General features: G+C 41.3%; 1 protein-coding gene across 1 annotated transcript in view; it reads right to left on the reverse strand.

The window, feature by feature from the left end:
- Positions 1-5918: 5918 nt before the first annotated feature.
- The window catches only part of LOC100668450 (uricase-like), a 28375-nt gene continuing 12201 nt past the window's right edge, over positions 5919-22092 (reverse strand). Inside the window, 4 exon segments of the mRNA XM_010591320.3 lie at positions 5919-6874; positions 9683-9766; positions 11874-11997; positions 13989-14175. Coding sequence (XP_010589622.2) covers positions 6800-6874; positions 9683-9766; positions 11874-11997; positions 13989-14175 — 470 coding nt within the window. The 3' untranslated portion in view covers positions 5919-6799.

Genomic DNA, 22092 nt, shown 5'->3' on the forward strand with positions numbered 1-22092 from the left:
TTAATTTCTTTTTCAGATTGTTTATTGTTGTTGTATAGAAACACAACTGATTTTTATGTGTTCATCTTTACCCTGCAACTTAGATGGATTCATTTATTAGCTCTATTAACTTTCTTGGGAATTCTTTGGGATTTTCTATATATAAGATCATGTCATTTGTGAATAGTTTTACTTCTTCCTTTCCAATTTGGATACCTTCTCTCTTATTTTTCATTTATTTTTGCCTACTTGCTCTGGCTAGGACTTCTAGTACAATGTGGGATAGAAGTGGTGAGAGTGGTATCTTTGTCTTGTTCCTTATCTTAGGGGGACAAATTTCAGTCTTTCACCATTGAGTACAATGTTAGCTATGGGCTTTTCATAATTTCCCTTTATCATGTTTAGGAATTTCCTTTCTATTTCTAGTTTGTTGAGTGTTTTTATCATGAAAGGGTGTTAGATTTCATCAAATGCCTTTTCTGTATAAAGTGAGATGATCATGTAGTTTTTCTTTATTCTATTAATGTAGTGTTTTACTTGATTTTCATATGTTGAACCACCCTTGAATTCCTAAAATAAATCCCACTTGATCATAATCCTTTTAATATCCTGTTGGATTCTATTTGCTAGTATTTTGTTGAAGTTTTTTTTTTTTCCTTCCTTCATCATTTTCTGTGTCAGCTCTAGCATTTCTACTTCATTTAACACCACCCATAGCTTTTACAAATGTCTAAGTTTGGAAAACATTTTTCCTAACATCCTAGCAGCATATTAACACTGTCTTCTGGATCCTTGTCAAGGTGTTAAATCCTAAATCATGAGGAAGTATTCTCATATTGATAAACTCTCCCTTATCCAAATTTATATTCCGTTCACATTCATCCAGCCTTCTCAGGATCCAGTCCCCCTATATAATCTCCCAGCTCCTGTATATATTGGTTTCGTCTTTGCAGCTCTTTTGGCAATGGCCCCTTTCCTTCCTTAGCAGGCCCAGCATGTCTATGACTGGTTTGTGATGTGATTTGACCCTATATATAGGTCTGGGGGCCAAAAGGGGTGGTGATAATAGATTCCAAGGGGGCATGTAGTGTGTTGCTAAGCAGATGTCTCTGCATTGTCTTCATGCAAGGGGAGTAGTGATAGCTTTTAAGAGGGAAGAGTAGACAACTTCTGCAGGCACAGAGGGTTTTGGGAAATCTGGGGATTCAAGGTTTCAATTGCATCAATCAGGGCCCTGACCTTGGTGTAGTGGACCTGCCAGGGTTGAGAATTCAGTCTTCTAAGCAGCTCTGCTACTCTTATAATTAAGTCCTGGGCCTAATCCTAAGTTTTTTCTGCCATCCGGCTACAAGAAAGTAGAGTCTCTTTATATGCTGTCAGGGATGCCCTCTTGCTTTCACACTTTGCCTTATATTGGTTATTAATCACCTCCAGTACTTCACTGTCTTTCTTCAGTGCATTAATGGCCCCCGGAAACAACTCTCTAAATTCCATAGTCCTTATAATAACTACTTCCCCAAACCTCTCAGATATTGTGCCTGCCAATATATTGCCTTCCTCCAGTAGCCTAGCCAATTCACCTTCGGTGTAGGTTTTAACATGACTACAGCATTTTGGGACTTATCCGGACCCCATCTCCAATGGTGGGGTTCTCACTGTCAGTTGGCAGTGGATGATCCAGCTCCCAAATTCCATTTTAGCGTGTCATTCCTAGAACTTCTCCCGGTTCAAGGTCGACTTCCTAAAGAAAAATACATGCAGGAGGTTTATTGCCTGTGAAGAGTAAAGGAAGCAGAATTGGGCAGAGGGAGAAGTTGAACTGCAATGCTGTTGCAACAGAGGCCTCAGCCAATCAGGAGCTCTGGAGCTAGAATGACCCTTTAGGTCTGTCCCTATTGAGACAAGAGAGTCAGAATGTTGTATCTCCCACACTGACTAGACATTGATTGTGCTGCTTGCAGGGAGTGGGTGTAAACAGATTCCTTTAGTCAAGGGTAATTCCTGGAGAGGGATGGAACTATAAGCCATCAGAGGTCAACACTTCCGGTATCTGAGAGGATGAGTGTTTGGCCCTAAGGGAGATCTGGGCAGCCTACCACAGCATCCATGACAGGAGTTTACCACCATTTTGTGGCCACAAGAGAGATATTATTACACCCTGAGGACGATAAAACAAAGGATGGGATGAACCCTACTGCTTAACGCTGCCATTAAGCTGCCAAACCAATCCAGGCATACTCTACCTCTAAACTTATTAAATAAACAAGATGTCCTTTCAGTTTAAGATACTCCGTAGGCATTCAGTTACTTGCAACCAAAAGCCTTCTAACTCATAAAAGTATTATCTCAGTTAATCCTCAATTATTCCATGAGGTAGGTATTATTATTCACATTTCACAATGAGAGAACTTAGGCATTATTATTCCCATTTCACATATGAGAGAAGCTAAGAGAGGTAAGTAACTTGTCCAAGGTTACACAACTACAAATTAGTGGAGCTCAGTCTAAAACTTAACACTATCTGGATTCAAGGCCCATGTTTTTCACCCTTTTATAAATGTCTACATGATAGCTAATCAAAATGGGAGGGGGATGTGACCATCCCGAGACCTGAAAGAAAGAGTAGCCTGGGTACAGCTAAAGATACAATGTGTACCAGAAGAGCTGCCTGCAAAAGAAAGCTTACTGTCCCCTTACCGGTCCATGTCCTAATTCCTGAAAACTGTAAATGTTATTTTCCATGAATAAGGGTCTTTGCAGATACAATTAAGTTAAGGACCTTGAGATGAAGAGATCATCCTGGCTTATCTGAGTGGGCCCTAATCTAATGAGAAGTGTCCTTATAAGAGACAGAGGACGTTTGACAAACAGAAGAGGAGGCAGCAATGTGACCATGGAGGCAGAGATTGGAGTGAAGCAGTCACAAGCCTAAAATGCTGACAGCCACCAGAAGCCACAAGATGCAAAGAACAAAATCTCCCCTAGATCCTTTAGAGGAAGTGTAGCCCTGCCAATACCCACTTTTTGGACTTTTGGCTTCCAGAAATGTGAGAGAATAAATTTATGTTGTTTTCTGACATCAAGTTTGTGGTGATTTGTTATGGCAGCCTCAGAAAACTAATAGGCCGCAGATCCTTCTGTTTTATTCTAAATATACTTATCTACTTTCTCAGGCAAAGTTGGTCAGTATGCCTCTCTTCTAAGTTTGGATGTATACATTCCTTATGTGGTAAATTTCTATTGGAATCCTTTGTACTTAAAGGATAGAGTATAAACTATTTCCTTAGCAGAGGCCGAGGCACCTGTAGACACATGAATGGATATTTTTCTGGGAAGAAGATCTATAGATGTTATCGTCTCAACAGGATCCAAAAAATTTTAAGAATTTCTATGTGGGTGTAGAGAATGAGAGGCAGCCTGAACTCTGAGAGAAATGAGAACAAAGACCATGAAAACTACAAAGAGATAAGTTTCAAATATTTGGAAACGGGGAACCAGTGTGTTTGGTTAGAAGGCTTGAAAGCCCCATCTTCAGAAACAAGCTTCAGTTCCTCATAAATGCAGGTGAGGAGGCAGGAATTACAATGGTTTTGCAAGGGAGACCACAAAGGGCAACTCCATATAGCTCAGAGTCCGAAGGAAAGTAAATGCTTTCTGGAAGAGGGTAAGGAGGTTACAGAACAGTTCAAATTCCATTAGTTAAAAAGTAATTGAAAAAGGTAAATCTTGTTTCAGTGACAAGTAAATTATTGTCTCTAAAAGAGTCATTTCTATTATATTGGGGGAAAGGAAGAGAAAGCAGGTGCTAAAAATAAGGAAAGGTATGATCTTAAGTCTCACTCTAAAAAGGAAGAGGAGCAGGATACAGTTTCTGGATCTGTCGATATTGAAAAGTTATGAGATGAAATTTAGAGGATTTGGAACAAGTCTTAGCCATAATCTTAACTGCCAAATCCACAAGCCCCTTATGATGGCCTGCTCCATTAAGTACCATGCAAACTGCCTCACAAGCAGTACGTGGGCTGGAATCACCTGCATTATTCCTCTGTGAAGGGACATGGGTGGTTCAGTGGCAGAATTCTCACCTACCACATGGGAGACCCGGGTTCAATTCCAATCAGTTCACCTCCTGTGCAGCAACTACCCATCTGTCAGTGGAGGCCTGTGTGTTACTATGATGTTGAGCAGGTTTTACCAAAGGTTCCAGACTAAGATGGACTAGGAAGAAAGGCCTGGCCATCTCCCTCTGAAAATCAGCCAATGAAAACCCTACGGATCACAACATTTCATTGTGCATGGGGTTGCCATGAGTCAGGAGCTGACTCAATGGCAGTTACTGGCAATTCCTCTGTGAAATTACTTGAGATCCCTGTTGGGGTAACGGTAGGGAGAGAGAAGAAGGGTCAGTGTGAGACAGCAGCTTGGCTTTCCAGAAAATTGGCACAGAGTCCCCGTAGCCTTCCATAACAAGATTATAAAATGTTTGCGTACAAATTACCTCACAGGTGTTTACAGTTCACTGCCCACCTGCCTGCCTGCCTGCAAGGAGCTGACAGGAGCAGGTGAAACCCCAGGTCTGGTTTTCAGCACCTAGTTTACAATTCTAACCACAAGAAAATATCCTTCACCAAATAGGAACCCGGCCCTTGAAAATGTCACAGACTATAGCCTTTCCTGCCACACACCTGGGATATAACATCAAATAGCTTGTTTGGAACCTGTTACAATAAACTGTTTTAATAGTTCACAAGAAGTAAAATGCATATACATATGCCGTGGGCCACAATTTCTGTCTAAGGATTCTGTTCTAACATCAATTTCTTCTCTGGAGAAAATATACTATTTCCAAAACTTACATGAAGAAGAGAACATCGAGTAAGAAAGGGCCTAATTAAGTTTTGGGGTTTTTATTTTATTTTGTTTTTTCTTTAAAGGAAAAGTCGTACTAACCTCTAAGTGCCTCGTTGAAGAGAATTATCAAATTAGCAGAGGAAAAAAATGTACCAGCCATTTGGCCATGTGGCCATGCAAGTTATATGACATAGCAGCACGTTTTTTAACATGAGAATTCAATGTAGCACAAAACCTTCCTTATCAAATTATTTCATCCTTCTTATCCCACATTCTTTCTAAGCAGGTGGTAGTTTGTAAATGGCCTCCAGCATCTTCTGGGGTTTGCTGCTCTCAGATCCCCCATATCCTCTCTTACTTCACCCACAAAACCCAGTGATGACTTTCTACTTGGATCTAACAATTAAGAAGAAGTAAGGTACTTATTTCATTTAGCATACACATATAGAATTTTATATGTGTCAGGCACCAAAACTTCCAGAGCACTTTATAAACATTAACCCACTTAGTCCTCAAAATCCCTATGAAGTAGGTTCTATTTTCACCTCCATTTTATGGTTGAGGAAACTGGGTCATATAGCGAGTTAGAAGTAGAGCCAGGATTTAAACTGAGTTTGTGTAATTAATCACAGCACCATGCTATCTATTAAGCAGTAGTATTATAAAGGAGAATAAAGCAGAAGTATTACCAAATAGGAAACCCTGGTGGTGTAGTGGCTAAATGCTACAGGTGCTAACCAAGAGGTCGGCAGTTTGAATCTACCAGATGCGCCCTGGAAACTCTATGGGGCAGTTCTACTCTGTCCTGTAGGGTCGCTATGAGTCAGAATCGACTCGACGGCAGTGAGTTTTTTTTTTTTTCATCAAATAACACTCAATGCTCATACATAAGCATTTAGTTTAAAAGTGAGATTCTTCAGGGAGCTTATCTATAATGTTCATTTGGACAGCTTTTCATCATGAGTTTCTAAAATTATAACTCATGAAGTTTTATGCTATGTATACAATGGTAGCATTAGTCAACTGATATAAAGATAATCACCCCTCAAGTCTGTATGCATTTTTAATCATCAATTATATTTATTCCTCTGATTATAAAAACAATAAATGTTCATATTGGGAAGATTCAGAAAAGCAGATGCAAAAATAAAAATCATCCATAATCCTACCATTTAGAAATCATCAGTGTTGATATTTTCATATATATACTCTCTAGTCTTCTTTCTATATGTATATCCATCCATTTGTATATTGACGTTTATTAAAAGTGGCTCTTTGTGCCAAAGTGATGCATTATTCACATAAAGACAATTTATATTTCGTCAATGCCTCAGTGTGTACTAAATATTCTCTAAGCATTGTAAAAGTCATAAAATCAATACATTTAGATTACAAAAGTACTATCAAGTAGAAATAAGCTCCCAGTACTACATATGTGGAACATTCTTAAAAATTCAAATATTCAGTCAAATTTAAATTATGGTAGTGATATATTTCAGCCTGATTTTGTCACTACATTTTCTGCATTACCCAGAAGCAAAGTTTTGCCATCCATAGAACAAACACAATGAATATTTGCTTCTTAAACTAATACACAAGTTAATCGATGTGACACCTCCGTTAATTCATGATTATTTTCTTAATTGATTTTAAGGCTTCTCTAGAATAAGAAGGCATAAGACAGCCAAAAAGAAATACTGATTTATGACTGCTGTCGTACTGCTTAGTATTTTTTAAGTAAACTGTATCCATAAACCATGCGATAATTACTAATCAGGTAATCCACAAAGCACCTTGCTGAGCTAGGTGTGGAACAAAGAAATTACTTAATGCAGGAGAAAAATGAACACTATAAATCAATCTACTAGGTGGAATATTTGCATGGCTACGCAAAACAATCTCCAGCATCACGTGAGTGGCTATAAGGCATTCCTCAGCTGACAGTGGACTCGTACTGGTGGCTACCATGTCACAGCCGTGAAGACAGCTTCCTCTTGAGTGTACCAGTAATTTTGCCATATGGGTTGTCTAAAGGTAGCAAGACCTGCAGAAAAACCACACGTTAATCTCAGAGGCATTAAAATACCTCCCCTCCTTTTTCTGTGAATCAATATTTAAACAGCTACAACCTGTTTAACAGGAAATTGTATGTGCTGTGCAGTAAAGTTACTTCAAACATGGCAGTGCATTATTTTTTCGGCAATGGATGAGAGAGGAGTTGATTTACCAGAAGATTAGAGAGTTTCTGAAAAACGTTTAATCATTGGGATATAAATGTTTCTGAAATGCATTACATATCCCTGCTTTTCCAATGAAGTATAGAGAACATAATTTGACCTTTTCTTGATGACTCACTTTGCACATCAATCATCGTCCAGTGCTGTGATATAGCCGTGCCCTCAGGAGCATATGAGGTCCGCAGGGCTGTTAGCCCAATGCTAATGGCTCCAGACGGCTGTGCTTTTAGAGTTCTTCCATCTTCCCACTTTGCCGTTTGTCACTTCTCTGCTGTTGTCAGTGTGTCCTGACTCATTGCTTCTTGTGTGTTGCCTTCACTTTGTACACACCTGCTGGGTCAGAGCCTGAGGGTAGTTCCAGCCAGCCCCACAGTGCAGACTCAGACTGGGACAGCTTGTTCAGCCTTGCACAGGCCTTTATGCAGAGCCTTGACTCACAGGAGCTTGGGTCTTCCTGCCTCTAGGTCCCTGGCTGGACTCTAGGAGGGAGCTGGGAGTCTGGCTTCTTGAATGAAGGGACACTACTGCCTCAGCCCACTGGCAAGCCCTTGAGCTGGATCAGTACAGGCCTAAGGTGTCAGGGGGCCCTGAGGATGCCCTTCTCATTCTGCCTGGGGTCCTGAGCTGAGCACTGCTCCAACTGAGTCATGAAACCTGACCTTTTTCCTGCTTGTGCCCATTTGTTTTGCCTCTGGTGGACATGGAATCCCTGGGTGATGAAAATGGTTAACATGCTAGGCTGCTAACTGGAAGGCTGGAGGTTCGAGTCCACCCAGAGACACCTCAGAAGAAAGGCCTGGTGATCCACTTTCAAAAAATCATTGAAAACCCTATGGAGCACAGTTCTACTCTGACACACATGGAGCCACCATGAGTTGGAATCAACTTAATGGTAACTGGTGGTATTTTTGTTTTTTCCTGGTGGACACAGCAAGGATTTCTTCCAGGTCCATCTCTTGCCCTTGAGAAGGTAATTGTTTAAAAGGGGCTTTAAGTTTGAAATAATGAAATTTCAGTAGTCAACAAACACCCTTTCCTTCTTCTGAAGTACACAGTGCTGCCCTTCTTTCAGCTAAAAGAACAGCCCATGGGATCAAGGTCACTCTCTCCTCTGCCACTCAGGGCTCTCTATCACCTACGGCAGGCACCTAAGCAAGACCTTTGTTCTCCAAAGCTGCCCCTCAACCACTACCAGCTACTGATGGCAGGGCAAAGCCAGGGAGTCTGCCAACAGTCACTGCAGAACAGAGTAAGGTATCTGACAGAGGGATTGTGACTACTGAGGCTGCTGAGTCAGCAGAACCAGAATGTAGGCTCTTCTTGAAGAACTGTTTATTGGCCTTCACCCACCAAAGGATATGATTCCAAGGAAGCAGAACTGTGTTAATTGATGGTCCCTTCTTTACCTTATTCCCCCATACACAACAGAAGAAGTTACCCAAAATGGAGCTTTTTAAATTATAGAACTCTGGGAGGATGGATCAAATAAAGAAATCGTATCATTTTAAAGTAGGAGTCCCTGGATGGCTCTTGACTACAAGACAAAAAGTTGGTGGTTCGAACCCACACAGAAACCTCAGAAAACAGGCCTGGCGATCTGCTTCTGAAAGGTCACAGCACTGAAAATGCTATGGAGCACAGTTCTACTCTGCACACATGGGATCACCATGAGTTAGAATCAACTACGGGGCAACTAACAACATCATTCTGAAATTGGTCCAAGAGTGAAAGACAGTTCTAATAGCCGAAAATTGACCCCAGAGACTATCTTGTCAGGATTTCAGGCTATCTAGTTGGATTTTTTGTTGTTGTTGTTGTTGGATACACAAGGAACCCTGAAGGGACAGTGGTTAAATGCTTGGCTACTAACTGAAAGGTTGGTGATTCGAACCCACCAGCCATTCTGCAAGAGAAAGATGTGGCAGTCTGCTTCTGTAAAGATCACAGCCTTGGAAACCCCATGGGGCAGCTCTCCTCTGCCCTGTAGGATCAGGTTGCTATGAGTTAGAATCGACTCCATGGAAATGGGTTTGGGTTTGATAATCGGATATACTAAGTGGTTTAACTTTCTGCCATGGCTAAAAATGGGTCAAGGTTTTTTCCATGACAAGGTTTCCTTTCAGAAAATGAATTTCTTCATCCTGCCTTCTGTAATTGCAATTAGAAACACAAATACTCTTTCATCTTTCTGTGTGTTGTGTATACTATTGAATTGACTACTTAATCAAAAGGTAGAGATGATGGAAAAAACTGAAAATAGCATCTTTTTCTCTCCCCATTGCCTCATGATGGAAGAATAACGAAGCTGTAACCTTGTGTGGCACCTTTTGAGGAAGCAGATCTCAGAGCTGTTTCCTTGGGCACACTCTGTTTTTTTTTTTTTTTTGTCTTTCCTTCTGCAGCTTCCAACCCTCCTCTATAATTATTCACCCACTTCTAGGGTACTCTAGCTGCAGGCATTGAAAGGCCCAGGGTCTGAGAGAGCTCTAATCAGTGGCGACTATAAATATTCCCCAAAGCAACAGCTGCTAAGAGTTTTAGTTGGTGATACTATCATTCCAAGTCTATAAAGAAGGTTGGGGGTGCGCTTTAAATATTTTTTAGAGTTCTCTTACCTCTTCCTTGTTGATCAGTCCCATTTTGGACATGTCTATGTTAAAATAGTGAATGTTCGGCAGACTGGTTTCCATGTCTTCTATCTGGAATGCACAATAATATGTATCACATTGGGCAATTGTGAGCCTCTCTCTATCACCACCCACCCCCTACCTTACTCAGGCTCCACCTCTGTCTCTGAGGCACCCTCTGCTGCCTCTCTTTGCCCTACACTCTTCTCTCCTACTTGTTCTGGTTTTAAAGGGTGGGCCCACTCTTCTCAGTGTACAAAATCTGTTCCTCTGAAAAGTGAAGGGTTCCTTGGGTCACAAACCTGGAAAACCTCTTAGATGTCCAACTGGTCTCTATATGCTGGCAAGTTAACCTCCCAAATTCCTCCTACAACCATTCCCTCCTCTCTACTACACCTTTCCCTAACATTTGCAGGCTCGGGGATAAGACTACAATTAGAGGCCCGTATTTGTTTTTGTTTGTTTGCTGTTGCCATTGAATCTATTCAACTCATAGTGACCCTATGGGACAGAATAGAACTGCCCCATAGAGTTTCCAAGGAGCGCCTGATGGATTCAAACTGCCGACCTTTTGGTTGGCAACTGTAGCTCTTAACCACTACGCCACCAGGGTTTTCTAGAGGCCCGTATAGCAGATGCCTAAACATTTGAAAGTTATGAATCAAACTAACAAACTGTTTGAAGTAAAATATGTTCTAGCCTTCTAGCCTTACAAATATATCTTTATAATGACCTAGAAGGTCAAGTTCAAATTTAAAATTCTCTCATTCCTTGGAGTCCTAGGCCAAGACATGGCAGTGTCGGAAAGGCCAGCCCTCAGCCCTGGCCCACCCACCTTTCTCTCTTGGACTCACATGGGTGGACACCCCAGCCTGCACATCTTGTCCCATTCATGTCTCCTGCAAACAGCTGCCCCTTTAACAACCCTCTAGCCTAAGGGTGTATACGCCAATGGCATGATCTATTATTTAAAGAGTAGATCTGAGGAAGACAATTGTACAGGTTCAGAAGTAGGCTCAGGGCAGGAAATTTTGGAGGCCCAGGTATACAGAGAAGGGTCTAGAAAGGGATGTGTGGGCTCTTAGAGGGCTTGTTCCCTTGGCCCCACAAACTTCACCCAGTGGACAGAGGCATAGCCAGAGGAAGGCCTGAAGGCAGTCTCTAAAGTACTGTGTCACAGCAGGAGTCCCTCTTGCCCAGATTTATGCAATAGCCTCCCAACAGGTCTCCTTGCCAGTGATCTGTCAGCCTTTTAATTCATCATACTTCTTCAGAGTGATCTTTCTAGAGTGCAAATTTAGTCATGCCACATCCTGCTTAGACCCTAAGAGCTCTCAGGATAAAGTATAGACTCTATGGCTAAGCCCAAAATAGTCCTTCCTGATCTGGACCCTGCCTTATTTTTAGGCACATGGAAATACTTGCACTCCTGGAGTTTCACATATGGTCAACAAGCTCAGCAGTAAATAATTATACCATGCTGACCTCCTGTCCCCATAACTCCCCCAGCTCCTTCACCCTCAAATGTGAACCCAGATAACCCCTACTTACCCCTAAAGTATCTACTCAAGATTCTTTCCTCCCAGAAAGCCTGGCTAGCCCTATCCTCTAAACCTGAGTTAGGTGCCCTCCTCTGTATTTCCAATAATACTCTATTCTCTAGCATATTGTTAGTTTACTTATTTTCTTTTTTTCACTGAATGATGAGCTCTTTCAGGGTAAGGAACATTTCTAATTTATCTTTGTATCCCTCATATGCTGGCAGAGACATAATAACCATTCAATAATATCAAATGGACAGACGGACGGACGGATGGAATCTCTCTACATCTATCCTTTATTCTCTGGCTCCCCTGAAACATAGGTCCTCCATTTAATTATCCCTCCCTCAAGGCATTCAAGTGTTGTGAATATGAGCCCTAAATCAGTGGCAGGTTGAAAGGACTCAAAGAATTCTCAACGAAACTAAAGAACCACAGCAGTGGCCTGTGTTTTTAAGTTAGACAGGCTTTTCCATTTTTTGCTCTCCTCTCACTTGCTATAACAAGCTTTTGAACAATAACAGATGTCATTTTACATGTGTCTTACAATTTCTTATTTTAACTCTCAACTCTTTTTCAGAGCTGACAGGAAACACAAGTTCTCTCAATCCTCAGAAATGGCAAGTGACAAAACATACCTCAGGAATCCAGCTCAGGGAGAGAACTTGGATGTCGTAGAGGGTCTTCTGGACAGAAGGTGAGTACTCGCCTTTGTCATAGGGCCCAGCAAATTTCTCCAGGACAATGTCCCGAACAGTGTCCCTGAAACCCAGAGAAGGGAACTAAGACTCTCACAAGGTCTCACATGGCAGTGTGGGAAAGCTGAGAAGCAGTGACCTTTCTACCCCCCAGAAAACAATTTTATTGCTGGTTTTAGAAGAAATTAGTATCCTATAATGCCAAAAAATCTCACTTCCTATTTCCCTTCACACACACACACACCACCACCACCACCATCCAATGAACATATTAAGTATCACTAGGCTGTCTCCATAGTCTGACACCAGGGCTGAATGGGTATTCCAAGGTAAACCTCCCTCCACATCTGAAGAACTTATAAAGAAGGACTCCCAAACACTCTCACCCTCTTAGTGCTCAGCTTGGCTGGTCCCTTGAATTGTTACTTGACTGACCTTCCCACATAAAGACAAAATTCCACTGTAGTCACTCATTCATTTAGTTTATTTTTCTTCATAATATTTATCACTACCTAATACCATATTGGAAACCCTGGTGGCATAGTGGTTAAGAGTTGGGCTGCTAACCAAAAGGTTGGTAGTTCAAATCTACCAGGTGCTCCTTGGAAACCCTATGGAGCAGTTCTACTCTGTCCTATAGGATCGCTATGAGTCAGGTTCAACTTGACAGCAATGGGTTTAGTTTTTTTGTTTGGTTTAATACCATATTGTTCTTGTTTTATTTCCCCTATAGAGTTAAGCTCCACAATGCCAGGAATTTTGCCTATTTCATGTTACTGTTACATTTCTAGTTACACGTAACAAGTGATCACTAAACATTTACTGTTTTGCATAATTCATTCTCCAAATATTTCTTAGATACTTACAATAAGCCAAGCACTCTGCTAGCCACTGTGATACTAATATGTACAAGATATGGTCTTTGTTCTAATAGTTAAGACTGGCATGTAAACAAATATTCAGTCATTCAAGAATATTTGATTTCCCATTAAGTCCTAGGCAATACATCGTAATACCCACAATGCACAAAGGGCAGAACTGCCCATGGTTGGAAGTTCTAGAGAGAGTTTCACCCAAAAGGAGACATTTTGAGCTCAGTCTTAAAGGATTAATAGAAGGTTATCAGGTAAGGACAGGAAGGGGAAGGTCAAAAATAGCCACAGACACTGATGCAAATAAGAACATGGTTTAATCAAGCAACTTTGGGAACTTGGAAGTGATCTGATTTGAGTTGAGAAGGAAGGAAGTGTTTATAGATGTTGCAGAGCCAGATTTTCATATTATCATATCATTAAAGGAGCAAAACAAAACTATATCAGTGGGAGGAAGCTACTGGGAAGCAAATTCCAGCTTATCACAGGGTACAAGTTTCTAACAATTAGAGCTTCAGCAAGGAAACGAGATGCCTGGTCAAAAAACAAGTTCTCTGTCTCTGGAAGTTCAAAGGCCTAATTACTGCTTGTCAGATATTATAATAAGAATCATACCTTTATGTTTTTAAAGCATTTATCATTTACAAAGTGTTTCTATGGATATCACATCATTTTGAGTTTAGCCAAGGGTGACCAATTGTCCCAGTTTGCCTGGGACCAAGGGGTTTACCACGGCACAGGACTTTGGTTGTTAAAACCAGGAAAATCCTAGGCAAACTGGGAAGAGTTGGTCACCCTAAACTAGTTTAACCCTCTCTGCAACCCTCTGAGGTAGTAAGGCCAGATATTGTTGTCTTCATTTAGTCCAGTGGTTCTTAAGGTTTGGTTTCCCAGTCCAGTGGCATCAGCATCACCTGGGAGTTCATTAGAAACAGGAATTCTTAGGTCCTACCCCAGACCTACACAATCAGAAACTCTGGAGGTGGGGTCCATCAATCCGTGTTTTAACAAACCCTCCCACTGATTCCAATACACACTGTTTGAGAACCACTGATATAAAAAATTAAAAACAGAGTTTTAACCTAGAAATTCCTTTCAGACATAAGACTCCGTGAACTCTGAGCCCCTGCAAACAGAGCAAATACTACCTGCCTCAGAGCCAGACCCTAGAACCCATTTGTACCAGGTGGCCTTAAAGTCCACATCTCTGCATTGGCGGTAGTACCACTTGCAGTACACTTGGGTGGCAAAGCACCGGTCCTTCACCTCAGGGAGGGTGGTGAACTGGTCTTTAATGAATCCTTCAAATCCAGACTGAGTCGTTTTCAAGACCTTGAGGTCTTTGAGTCCGGAATGAATGGCTGGAGGTCCTGTTTTAAGTAAACAAAAAAGGTAAGAGAGGATGAGGTCATAAACAAAACAGTGTCTTCTAACTGAGACCTAGCAATGAGAACCCTAGTCATTAAAACATGGCACACTACATTAATAAAAAGAACTACATTTCTCCTCCTTGATTTCTTTTTTCTTACCTCCCGTTCAGTCTGAGTGATGAGGATGATGTGCCTTTCCCTCTATGTAGATTCCACGAATCCCTGCTCTGAAAAGTCAGTGCCAACTACAAGGCTTAGAGGGCACACAGCGTCCACACAAAACTGCGTAGCCTCACTTCTGACACAAACTGCAAGTTCAAGGACTTCCCAAAATCACCCTTAGGTTTGATAATTCTCTAGAAAGACTCACAGAGCTCAATGAAAGCTATTATATCCACAGTTACAGTTTTATTTGAGGGAAGGCATACAAATTAAAATCATCCAACGCAAGAAGTACATAGGGTAGAGTCCAAAAACCAAACCAATTGCTGTCGATTCTGATCACTGAGACCCCATGTGTTGCAGAGTAGAACTGCCCTATAGGGTTTTCTTGGCTGTAATCTTTATGGAAGCAGAACCCCAGGACTTTCTCCTGGGCTACTGCTGGGTGGGTTTGAACAGCTAACCTTTAGTTTAGTAGTTGAGCACAAAGCATTTGCACCACCTAGGCACCACAGGTAGAGTCCAGGGAATACCAAATATGAAGTTTCCATGTCCTTTCCCTGTGGAGTCAGGAAACCCTGGTGGCGTAGGGGCTAAGTGCTATGGCTGCTAACCAAAGGGTCGGCAGTTGGAATCCGCCAAGCGCTCCTTGGAAATTCTATGGAACAGTTCTACCCTGTCCTATAGGATCACTATGAGTTGGAATCGGCTCGACGGCACTGGGTTTGGTTTTGGTTTTCCCTGTGGAGTCAGGACACATTAAAACCAAACAAACCAAACCTGTTGCTGTCAAGCTGATTCCAACTCATAGCGACCCTATAGGACAGAGTAGGACACAATACTTACCCAAAACTGATACGTGATAATATGCATAAATATTGCCAACCAGGGGAAGCTCACTCGAGTCTTGGTGTTCAGAGTTTTTATTGGGGCTTCATTACATAGGCACGATGGATTGATTGATTACTTCTGTGGTTGATCTCAGTCTCCAAGTCAACTGATAGCCCCCAGCCTAAATCACATGGTTGGTCTTTCTGTCATGCCAGCTCCCACTTTAAAAATGTCCACTGACTCAAGACCCCTAGGCAAGCGAACATACTCCTATCAGGTATAACATTCCAAGAGCCCAGAGCTTACCTTCCAGAAGCTGAGAACAAAGGCCAGAAATTATCTTTGGCCACGGCCAAATTATTTACTACATACCTGCCGCCTCCTGTCCTAGGGGAACAGAAGGCCAGAGAATAAACTTCCTAGTTGTGATGAAGCCCACAAAAATGAATGCCCTCCTCTCAGTTACTTGCAGGGGTGTTTTCTAGGCCAAAATACCTTACATGTTTGGAGCTCCATATCATTCAACAGGTAATTATGTCAAAATGAGTTAATAAGCTCCTCAAGAGCCATTCCTCTATTTACTTTTGACACTGTGACTCATTTTACTGGAGATTGTTCTCATAGGACAACCATCTACACTGGCGGATGACTCCGCCAGCCTCTAATGGTGTCTCAGTTCCCTTGTAGTAATGAACTCAGCAAAACCAGACAACTTATGCATGAGTAGAAAGAAGCGTATGCCTGGCTGAGTCTAAGGAGAGACTGGAAAGATGAGGCTGGTGACCCAAAGATATTAATCCACCTGTACTGATACCCATAAATGCTTATGATTTTTGACTGAAAAAGAAAGGAGAAAATAGGTTCATGTATACATACCTAGGTGACAGAAGGAAGGTTGAAAACAATGGAGGAGGAGATGATATGGCTCGCCTACTGTCCCTGAGGTCACCCCATAAAGTGAATGGAGGAAGTGGAAGGATGTGAGCATAACCTGAAGAAGCTGTTTACTTGTGTGCCAAGCTGTTCTGGCTTAAAGCCCAGGTGGCAGGTGGGGCACAGAGTTAGGGAGGGGAAGAGTCTTTCTCTCCTTTCCTATATGGGACCTACTGTAGCTCCAGCACTTGGGTGGAGCCTGAAGAGCCATGTAACATACTGGGAAGTCCAAAGGTACAATGCTCTGTGGGAAGCAACCTTTTTCCCAATTGACATGGCAAGTACAGGCAGAACCAGTCAGGTGGTAGTTCTACCCAATGTTCAAGCTTCTTCCTCAGCATGTGTGCGACTGCTGTTGGAGGCTGTCAGAGGAAGGGGTGGGAGAGTGTGGCTAGAGAGGCTCTGTATCTTTGTGGTGAGGAGCTACAAAGCCAGGGAAATATGGTGATCAACATTAGCACCATGACTTTATTTGTATATTCAGGCTGATGAGGTCGGGAGGATGTTGAGGAGACAGCTGGGTACAAATTTCCAACTCCAAAGTTCCAGAGGAGGATTACTAAGATCACCTCTCTTAAGTCTCTAAGTTCGTTACAACTAATATCTATCCTTCCTGTCCTATTTCTGTAAATCAAGGGCCTAAGGTATCAGGCATCACCACATTCTATGTGGTCTTCTTGAAGAACAAGAATGTAACTCATGATCTGCAATTAAAATCCAGGGTAGCTCTTAATAATCCAATCATTTATATCCCCTGTGTGGTTTTAATTGCTGCAGTTAACTCAGTGGCTGTGGAGTTTCAGAACTAGGTAAATATTGGCTGTATTTCGATATTTTTCTCTGCTATACATGTGCACCTACCAGAGAGAGCCACCATTTGTCTGTCAGTTTGTCATAGTGTGGTGGTTTGAGTGTTGCTGGATGGTAGAAGCTATGCCACCAGTATTTCAAATACCAGCAAGGTCACCCATGGTGGACAAGTTTCAGCGGAGCTGACAGACTAGGAGGAAGGACCTTGAGTATATTCCACTTGAATTTAGAGACCATCTCTAGAATAGATTTGATGCATTGAACACTCATGACGGAAGACCAGACAAGGTGTGGAATGACACCAACGACATCATACATGAAGAAAGCAAAAGGTCATTAAAAAGACAGGAAAGAAAGAAAATGCCAAAATGGATGTCAGAAAAGACTTTGAAATTTGCTCTTGAATGTAAAGTAGCTAAAGCAAAAGGAAGAAATAATGAAGTAAAAGAGCTAAAAAGAAGATTTCAAAGGGTGGCTCGAAAATACAACGTAAAGTATTATAATGAAACGTGCAAAAACCTGGAGTTAGAAAGCCAAAAGGGAAGAACATGCTCGCCACTTCTCAGGCTGAAAGAACTAAAGATAAAATTCAAGCCTGGGGCTGCAATACTGAAGGATTCTACAGGGAAAATATTAGATGATGCAGGAAGCATCACAACAAGATGGAAAGAATACAGAGTCACTGTACCAAAAAGAATTGATCAACATTCAACCATTTCAGGAGGTGGCATATGATCAAGAACTGATGGTGCTGAAGAAAAGAAGTCAAGCTGTAGTGAAGGCATCGGTGAAAAACAAGGCTCCAGGAACTGATGGAATATCAACTGAGATGTTTCAGCAAACGGATATAGCACTAGAGGTGCTCAGTGGTCTATGCCAAGAAATTTGGAAGACAGCTACCTGGCCAACTGACTGTGCCCATTCCAAAGAAAGGAGATCCAACAGAATGTGGAAATTATTGAACAATATCATTAATATCACACACAAATAAAATTTTGCTGAAGATCATTCAAAAGTGGTTGCTGCAGTACATTGACAGAGAACTGCCAGATATTCAAGCCAGACTCAGAAGTGGATATGGAATGAGGGATATCACTGCTGATGTCAGATGGATCTTGGCTGAAAGCAGAGAATACCAGAAAGATGTTTAACTGTGTTTATTGACTATGCAAGGGCATTCGACTGTGTGGATCATAACGAATTATGGATAGCATTGCAAAGAATGGGAATTCCAGAACACTCAGTGGATCTTATGAGGAACCTGTACCAAAAGGCAGTCATTCAAACAGAAAAGGGGATACTGCATGGTTTAAGGTCAGGAAAGGTGTGTGTCAGGGTTGTATCCTCTCACCATACCTATTCAATCTGTATACTGAGCAAAAAATCCAAGAACCTGGACTATATGAAGAAGGACACAGCATCAGGGTTGGAGGAAGACTTGTTAACAACCTGCATTATGCAGATGACACAACCTTGCTGCTGAAAATGAAAAGGACTTGAAGTACTTACTGATGAAGATCAAAGATCACAGCCTTTAGTATGGATTACACTTCAACATAAAGAAAACAAAAATCCTCACAACTGAACCAATAAGCATCATGATAAACGGAGAAAAGATTGAAGTTGTTAAGGATTTCATTTTACTTAGATCCACAATCAACACCCATGCAAGCAGCAGTCAAGAAATCAAACGGCATATTGCATTGGGCAAATCTGCTGCAAAAGACCTCTTTAAAGTGTTAAAAAGCAAAGATGTCACTTTGAGGACTAAGGTGCACCTGACCCAATCCATGGTATTTTCAATTGCCTCACATGCATGCAAAAGCTGGACCAAAGAAGAATCAACACCTTTGAATTACGGTGTTGAGGCAGAACACTGAATATACCAAGGGCTGCCAGAAGAATGAACAAATCTGTCTTGGAAGAAGTACAGCTAGAATGCTCCTTAGAAACGAGGATGGTGAGACTTTGTGTGACATACTTTGCACATGTTATCAGGAGGGACCAGTCCCTAGAGAAGGAAATCATGTGTGGTGTCTTAGTTATCTAGTGCTGCTTTATTAAATAAGGTATTCATGTAGTCTTCCAGGATAAGGTGGTGAAACAGAAAATGGCATTTGTTTAGAATTTTGAAGTTCTCATTGTAAGCTGTATCTGAAGAAGGATAAAGAGAAAGATACCAGCAATGCCTTATGTGGCTATGACACTCAGGCCAAAGAATGATCCTCTCCAACGCCCACTGTAGCAACTGGCTTTATCAGAGTTAAAGCAGAACCTCTAAATGTATAAAGACAAAACTTATTAAAGATCTGTGAACATGGTTCCAGATCTTTAATAGAACTGCTGATTTCTAATGCAGTGTACAGCTAATCAAAGTGAGTCTAAGTCTCAAACCCGAGAGAACTGTAGAAGTGTAAAAAGATCAATTCGAGTCAAGGAATAACTTATTTTCCTTCTCTTCTAGACAGTGCACCCCCATCAGTCTTTACCATTTCCCTTCCTGATGCCATCAACTCAGACACAGTGTGGCAAGAGAGAGAAGGAGGGAATCAACATTGGCTGAGAACCCCCTGACTGTCAGATGCTGTACTGGATATTTTTTAAGTCTTTATCTTATTTAATCCTCACAACCCTATAAAGTAGGTATTTTTATACAAGTGACTTTAATCATTTGCCACTGTCACATGGCTAGAAACTGGCAGAGGCAGAGTTTGAACTCAGTATCACACTATGAGATTCTGTGTTTTCTTCCCTTTTTTTGGATCACTCCACATCCATACAATGCTTCTTCCTTCCTTTATCCCTCTCTCCCCACTTCTGTACTATCAGAAGCCTTTTCAGGAGACAAGAAGGTTGTCACCTCTCATCCACAGTGTATTTTGAGGAACCGAGAGCTCTGAGCCTGAAAATACCATCTCCATTGTTCTGAATTGGAAATTAAAATGGCACTGTTAGAAATGGCCCCTGGATGTCTTGAAAACTCCTTATTCTTTAAACTTTTTTTCCTAATAAAATGCAAAGACCCCTTAAATGAGTGACTACTTAAGTCTTTATAAACTAATATTATAATTCTACTTCCAGCAGAAATCCCTTCTAGAAAACAAAATTCTGCAGAAATGAAACATGGGTTTGCAATGAAGGGAAGTGGCAGAACGACTAGGGAGAATGCTTGAATGGGGATAAAGAGAAGATGAGAGAGAACTAAAGGGAAACTGTACCTACTTTTCATCTTTGCATATAGGGCTGGCCTTGATCACCAGCACCTAAGTAAGTCAATCAGACTTTGGCTTCTCCGAAGGTCTTAAAATCATAAAAGGATTCCTAGTTGCAGCGTTGCATAATGGTTGAGTCCACAGCCTTGGGACTCAGATTCCCTGAATTCAAATACCAATAGCCATTCTTCTTATGAGCACTATGCCCCTGAGGAAATTGCTTAACTTCTCTGTACCTTTATTTTATCATCTGTAAAATGGAGACGATATTCATACCTACTTCCTAGAGTTGATACATGTCTAATACACAAAAAGGACTTAGTAGATTGTCCCATAGGGGGTGCTCTATAAATGTTAGTTATTATGACATCTTTTCCCATAATTGTGTTTTGCTTTTTGATCCCGAACACCTGTAGCTATTTGCCATGTTTCACAGAAACTCAATGGATTTTGAAAACCCCTTCTGATAGTCTTCCCCTGGCTGCCTCCAGCTCTGGGATGAGATTTATTTACTTCAGGGAACTTTCAGCCTTGCTAGGCAACTTTGAAATGGTCTCCTTTCTTGCTAGAATTTAAAGATGGAGAAAGTGGTTGCATTTTCTCATGTGTCTTGGCTTCGGTTTCACACAAAATAAAATGTCTCATGTTCCCAAAGACTAACTATTGCCACAGTTTTGGCAGAATGCAAACCATCAGCTTTGGCACTCTCATCTTACTATAAACAACAACAATAAATCTATTTTCTTTGATTTAAAAAAATTTTTTTTCCCTTGGCACACATTGGACACTGTGGATGAAATCAGAGAGCTTATTTTATCTTCTCTGTTGGCAGTGCCCCAGCCATCTGAACACTGGTAAGAACCCAAGGCTTTCAAATTCACGGGCCCATCAACTAAAAATATGATGCCTAACACACTTGAAAAAGATTCCAATTTAGACTAACAAGAAGTAATTCAACCAAAATGACTGTCCTTTTCTAGGTTACTTCCCATGAAACCACTTAATCAGCTTTTTTTCTTTTTTGCCCTTTCACCATGGTCATAGAGTAATGCAAAAGGAAGATTTTTCGCATTTTATTTTGGTAGGACATAATCTTTTCAAGCTTTTCGTGTCCTCCTACACACTTAACAGATTGTGGTTTATCTCTCAGAGAAGCATACGTCCTACTCTTTAGCTCTCTAAGGGAAAGAAACTCACCGAGAATTAATAGAAAATAAGCCCAATTCTTTACCTACGCATCAGGTGTCACAAGGCACAAAGCTTTACTGAGCCAAGAAAAAAATCCTGTCATGAAGAGGATAATTGCTTCCATGTTTAACACCTCCAAAAAGGACACAAATAGCTGAAAGGAGGATATTTTTAAAACTATATTAAATCGTTCTAGTAGAAAATCTTAAACTTGTAAAGTGCTAGAAAAAGTGAAGATCAATTAAATATCATTTGCCTTTGAGAGTCCATTTAACTCATGCAGGGAGAGTGAGAGCTCCTTCTGTGAAATTCTGGATGAGGAGAGATGACATCATCCAGAGGCAAAGAAGTTAACTGGGATTTTGTATAGCTAGGTGAAGATCAAGGTGATTTTTAAAGAACCTGTGTTTGCCAAGAATTGTTCTTTGAGAGGAACTGAAGAGTGCTTTTAGCCTTGATATCATAAAGACATAAACAGACTCCTTGCCCTGGGCCTCCCCCTTTCTCAATCTCACTTCTTCTGTCTGCCCAGCTTGTCTCCCTCAGGACTCTGTTTTCATCATCCCCCTTCCTCAAAACCGTCCTCCTGTCCCCTTTAACCTCCATGTCAACAGATGGGTTTTTTCCCCTACTATTTGAGACATCTGGTTGTGTAGTGGTTAAGTGCTACGGCTGCTAACCAAGAGGTCGGCAGTTCGAATCCGCCAGGTGCTCCTTGGAAACTCTATCAGGCAGCTCTCCTCTGTCCTATATGGTTGCTATGAGTCAGAATCGACTCGAC

Source organism: Loxodonta africana, chromosome 3, assembly GCF_030014295.1.
Source record: "Loxodonta africana isolate mLoxAfr1 chromosome 3, mLoxAfr1.hap2, whole genome shotgun sequence".
Taxonomy (NCBI): Eukaryota; Metazoa; Chordata; class Mammalia; order Proboscidea; family Elephantidae; genus Loxodonta; species Loxodonta africana.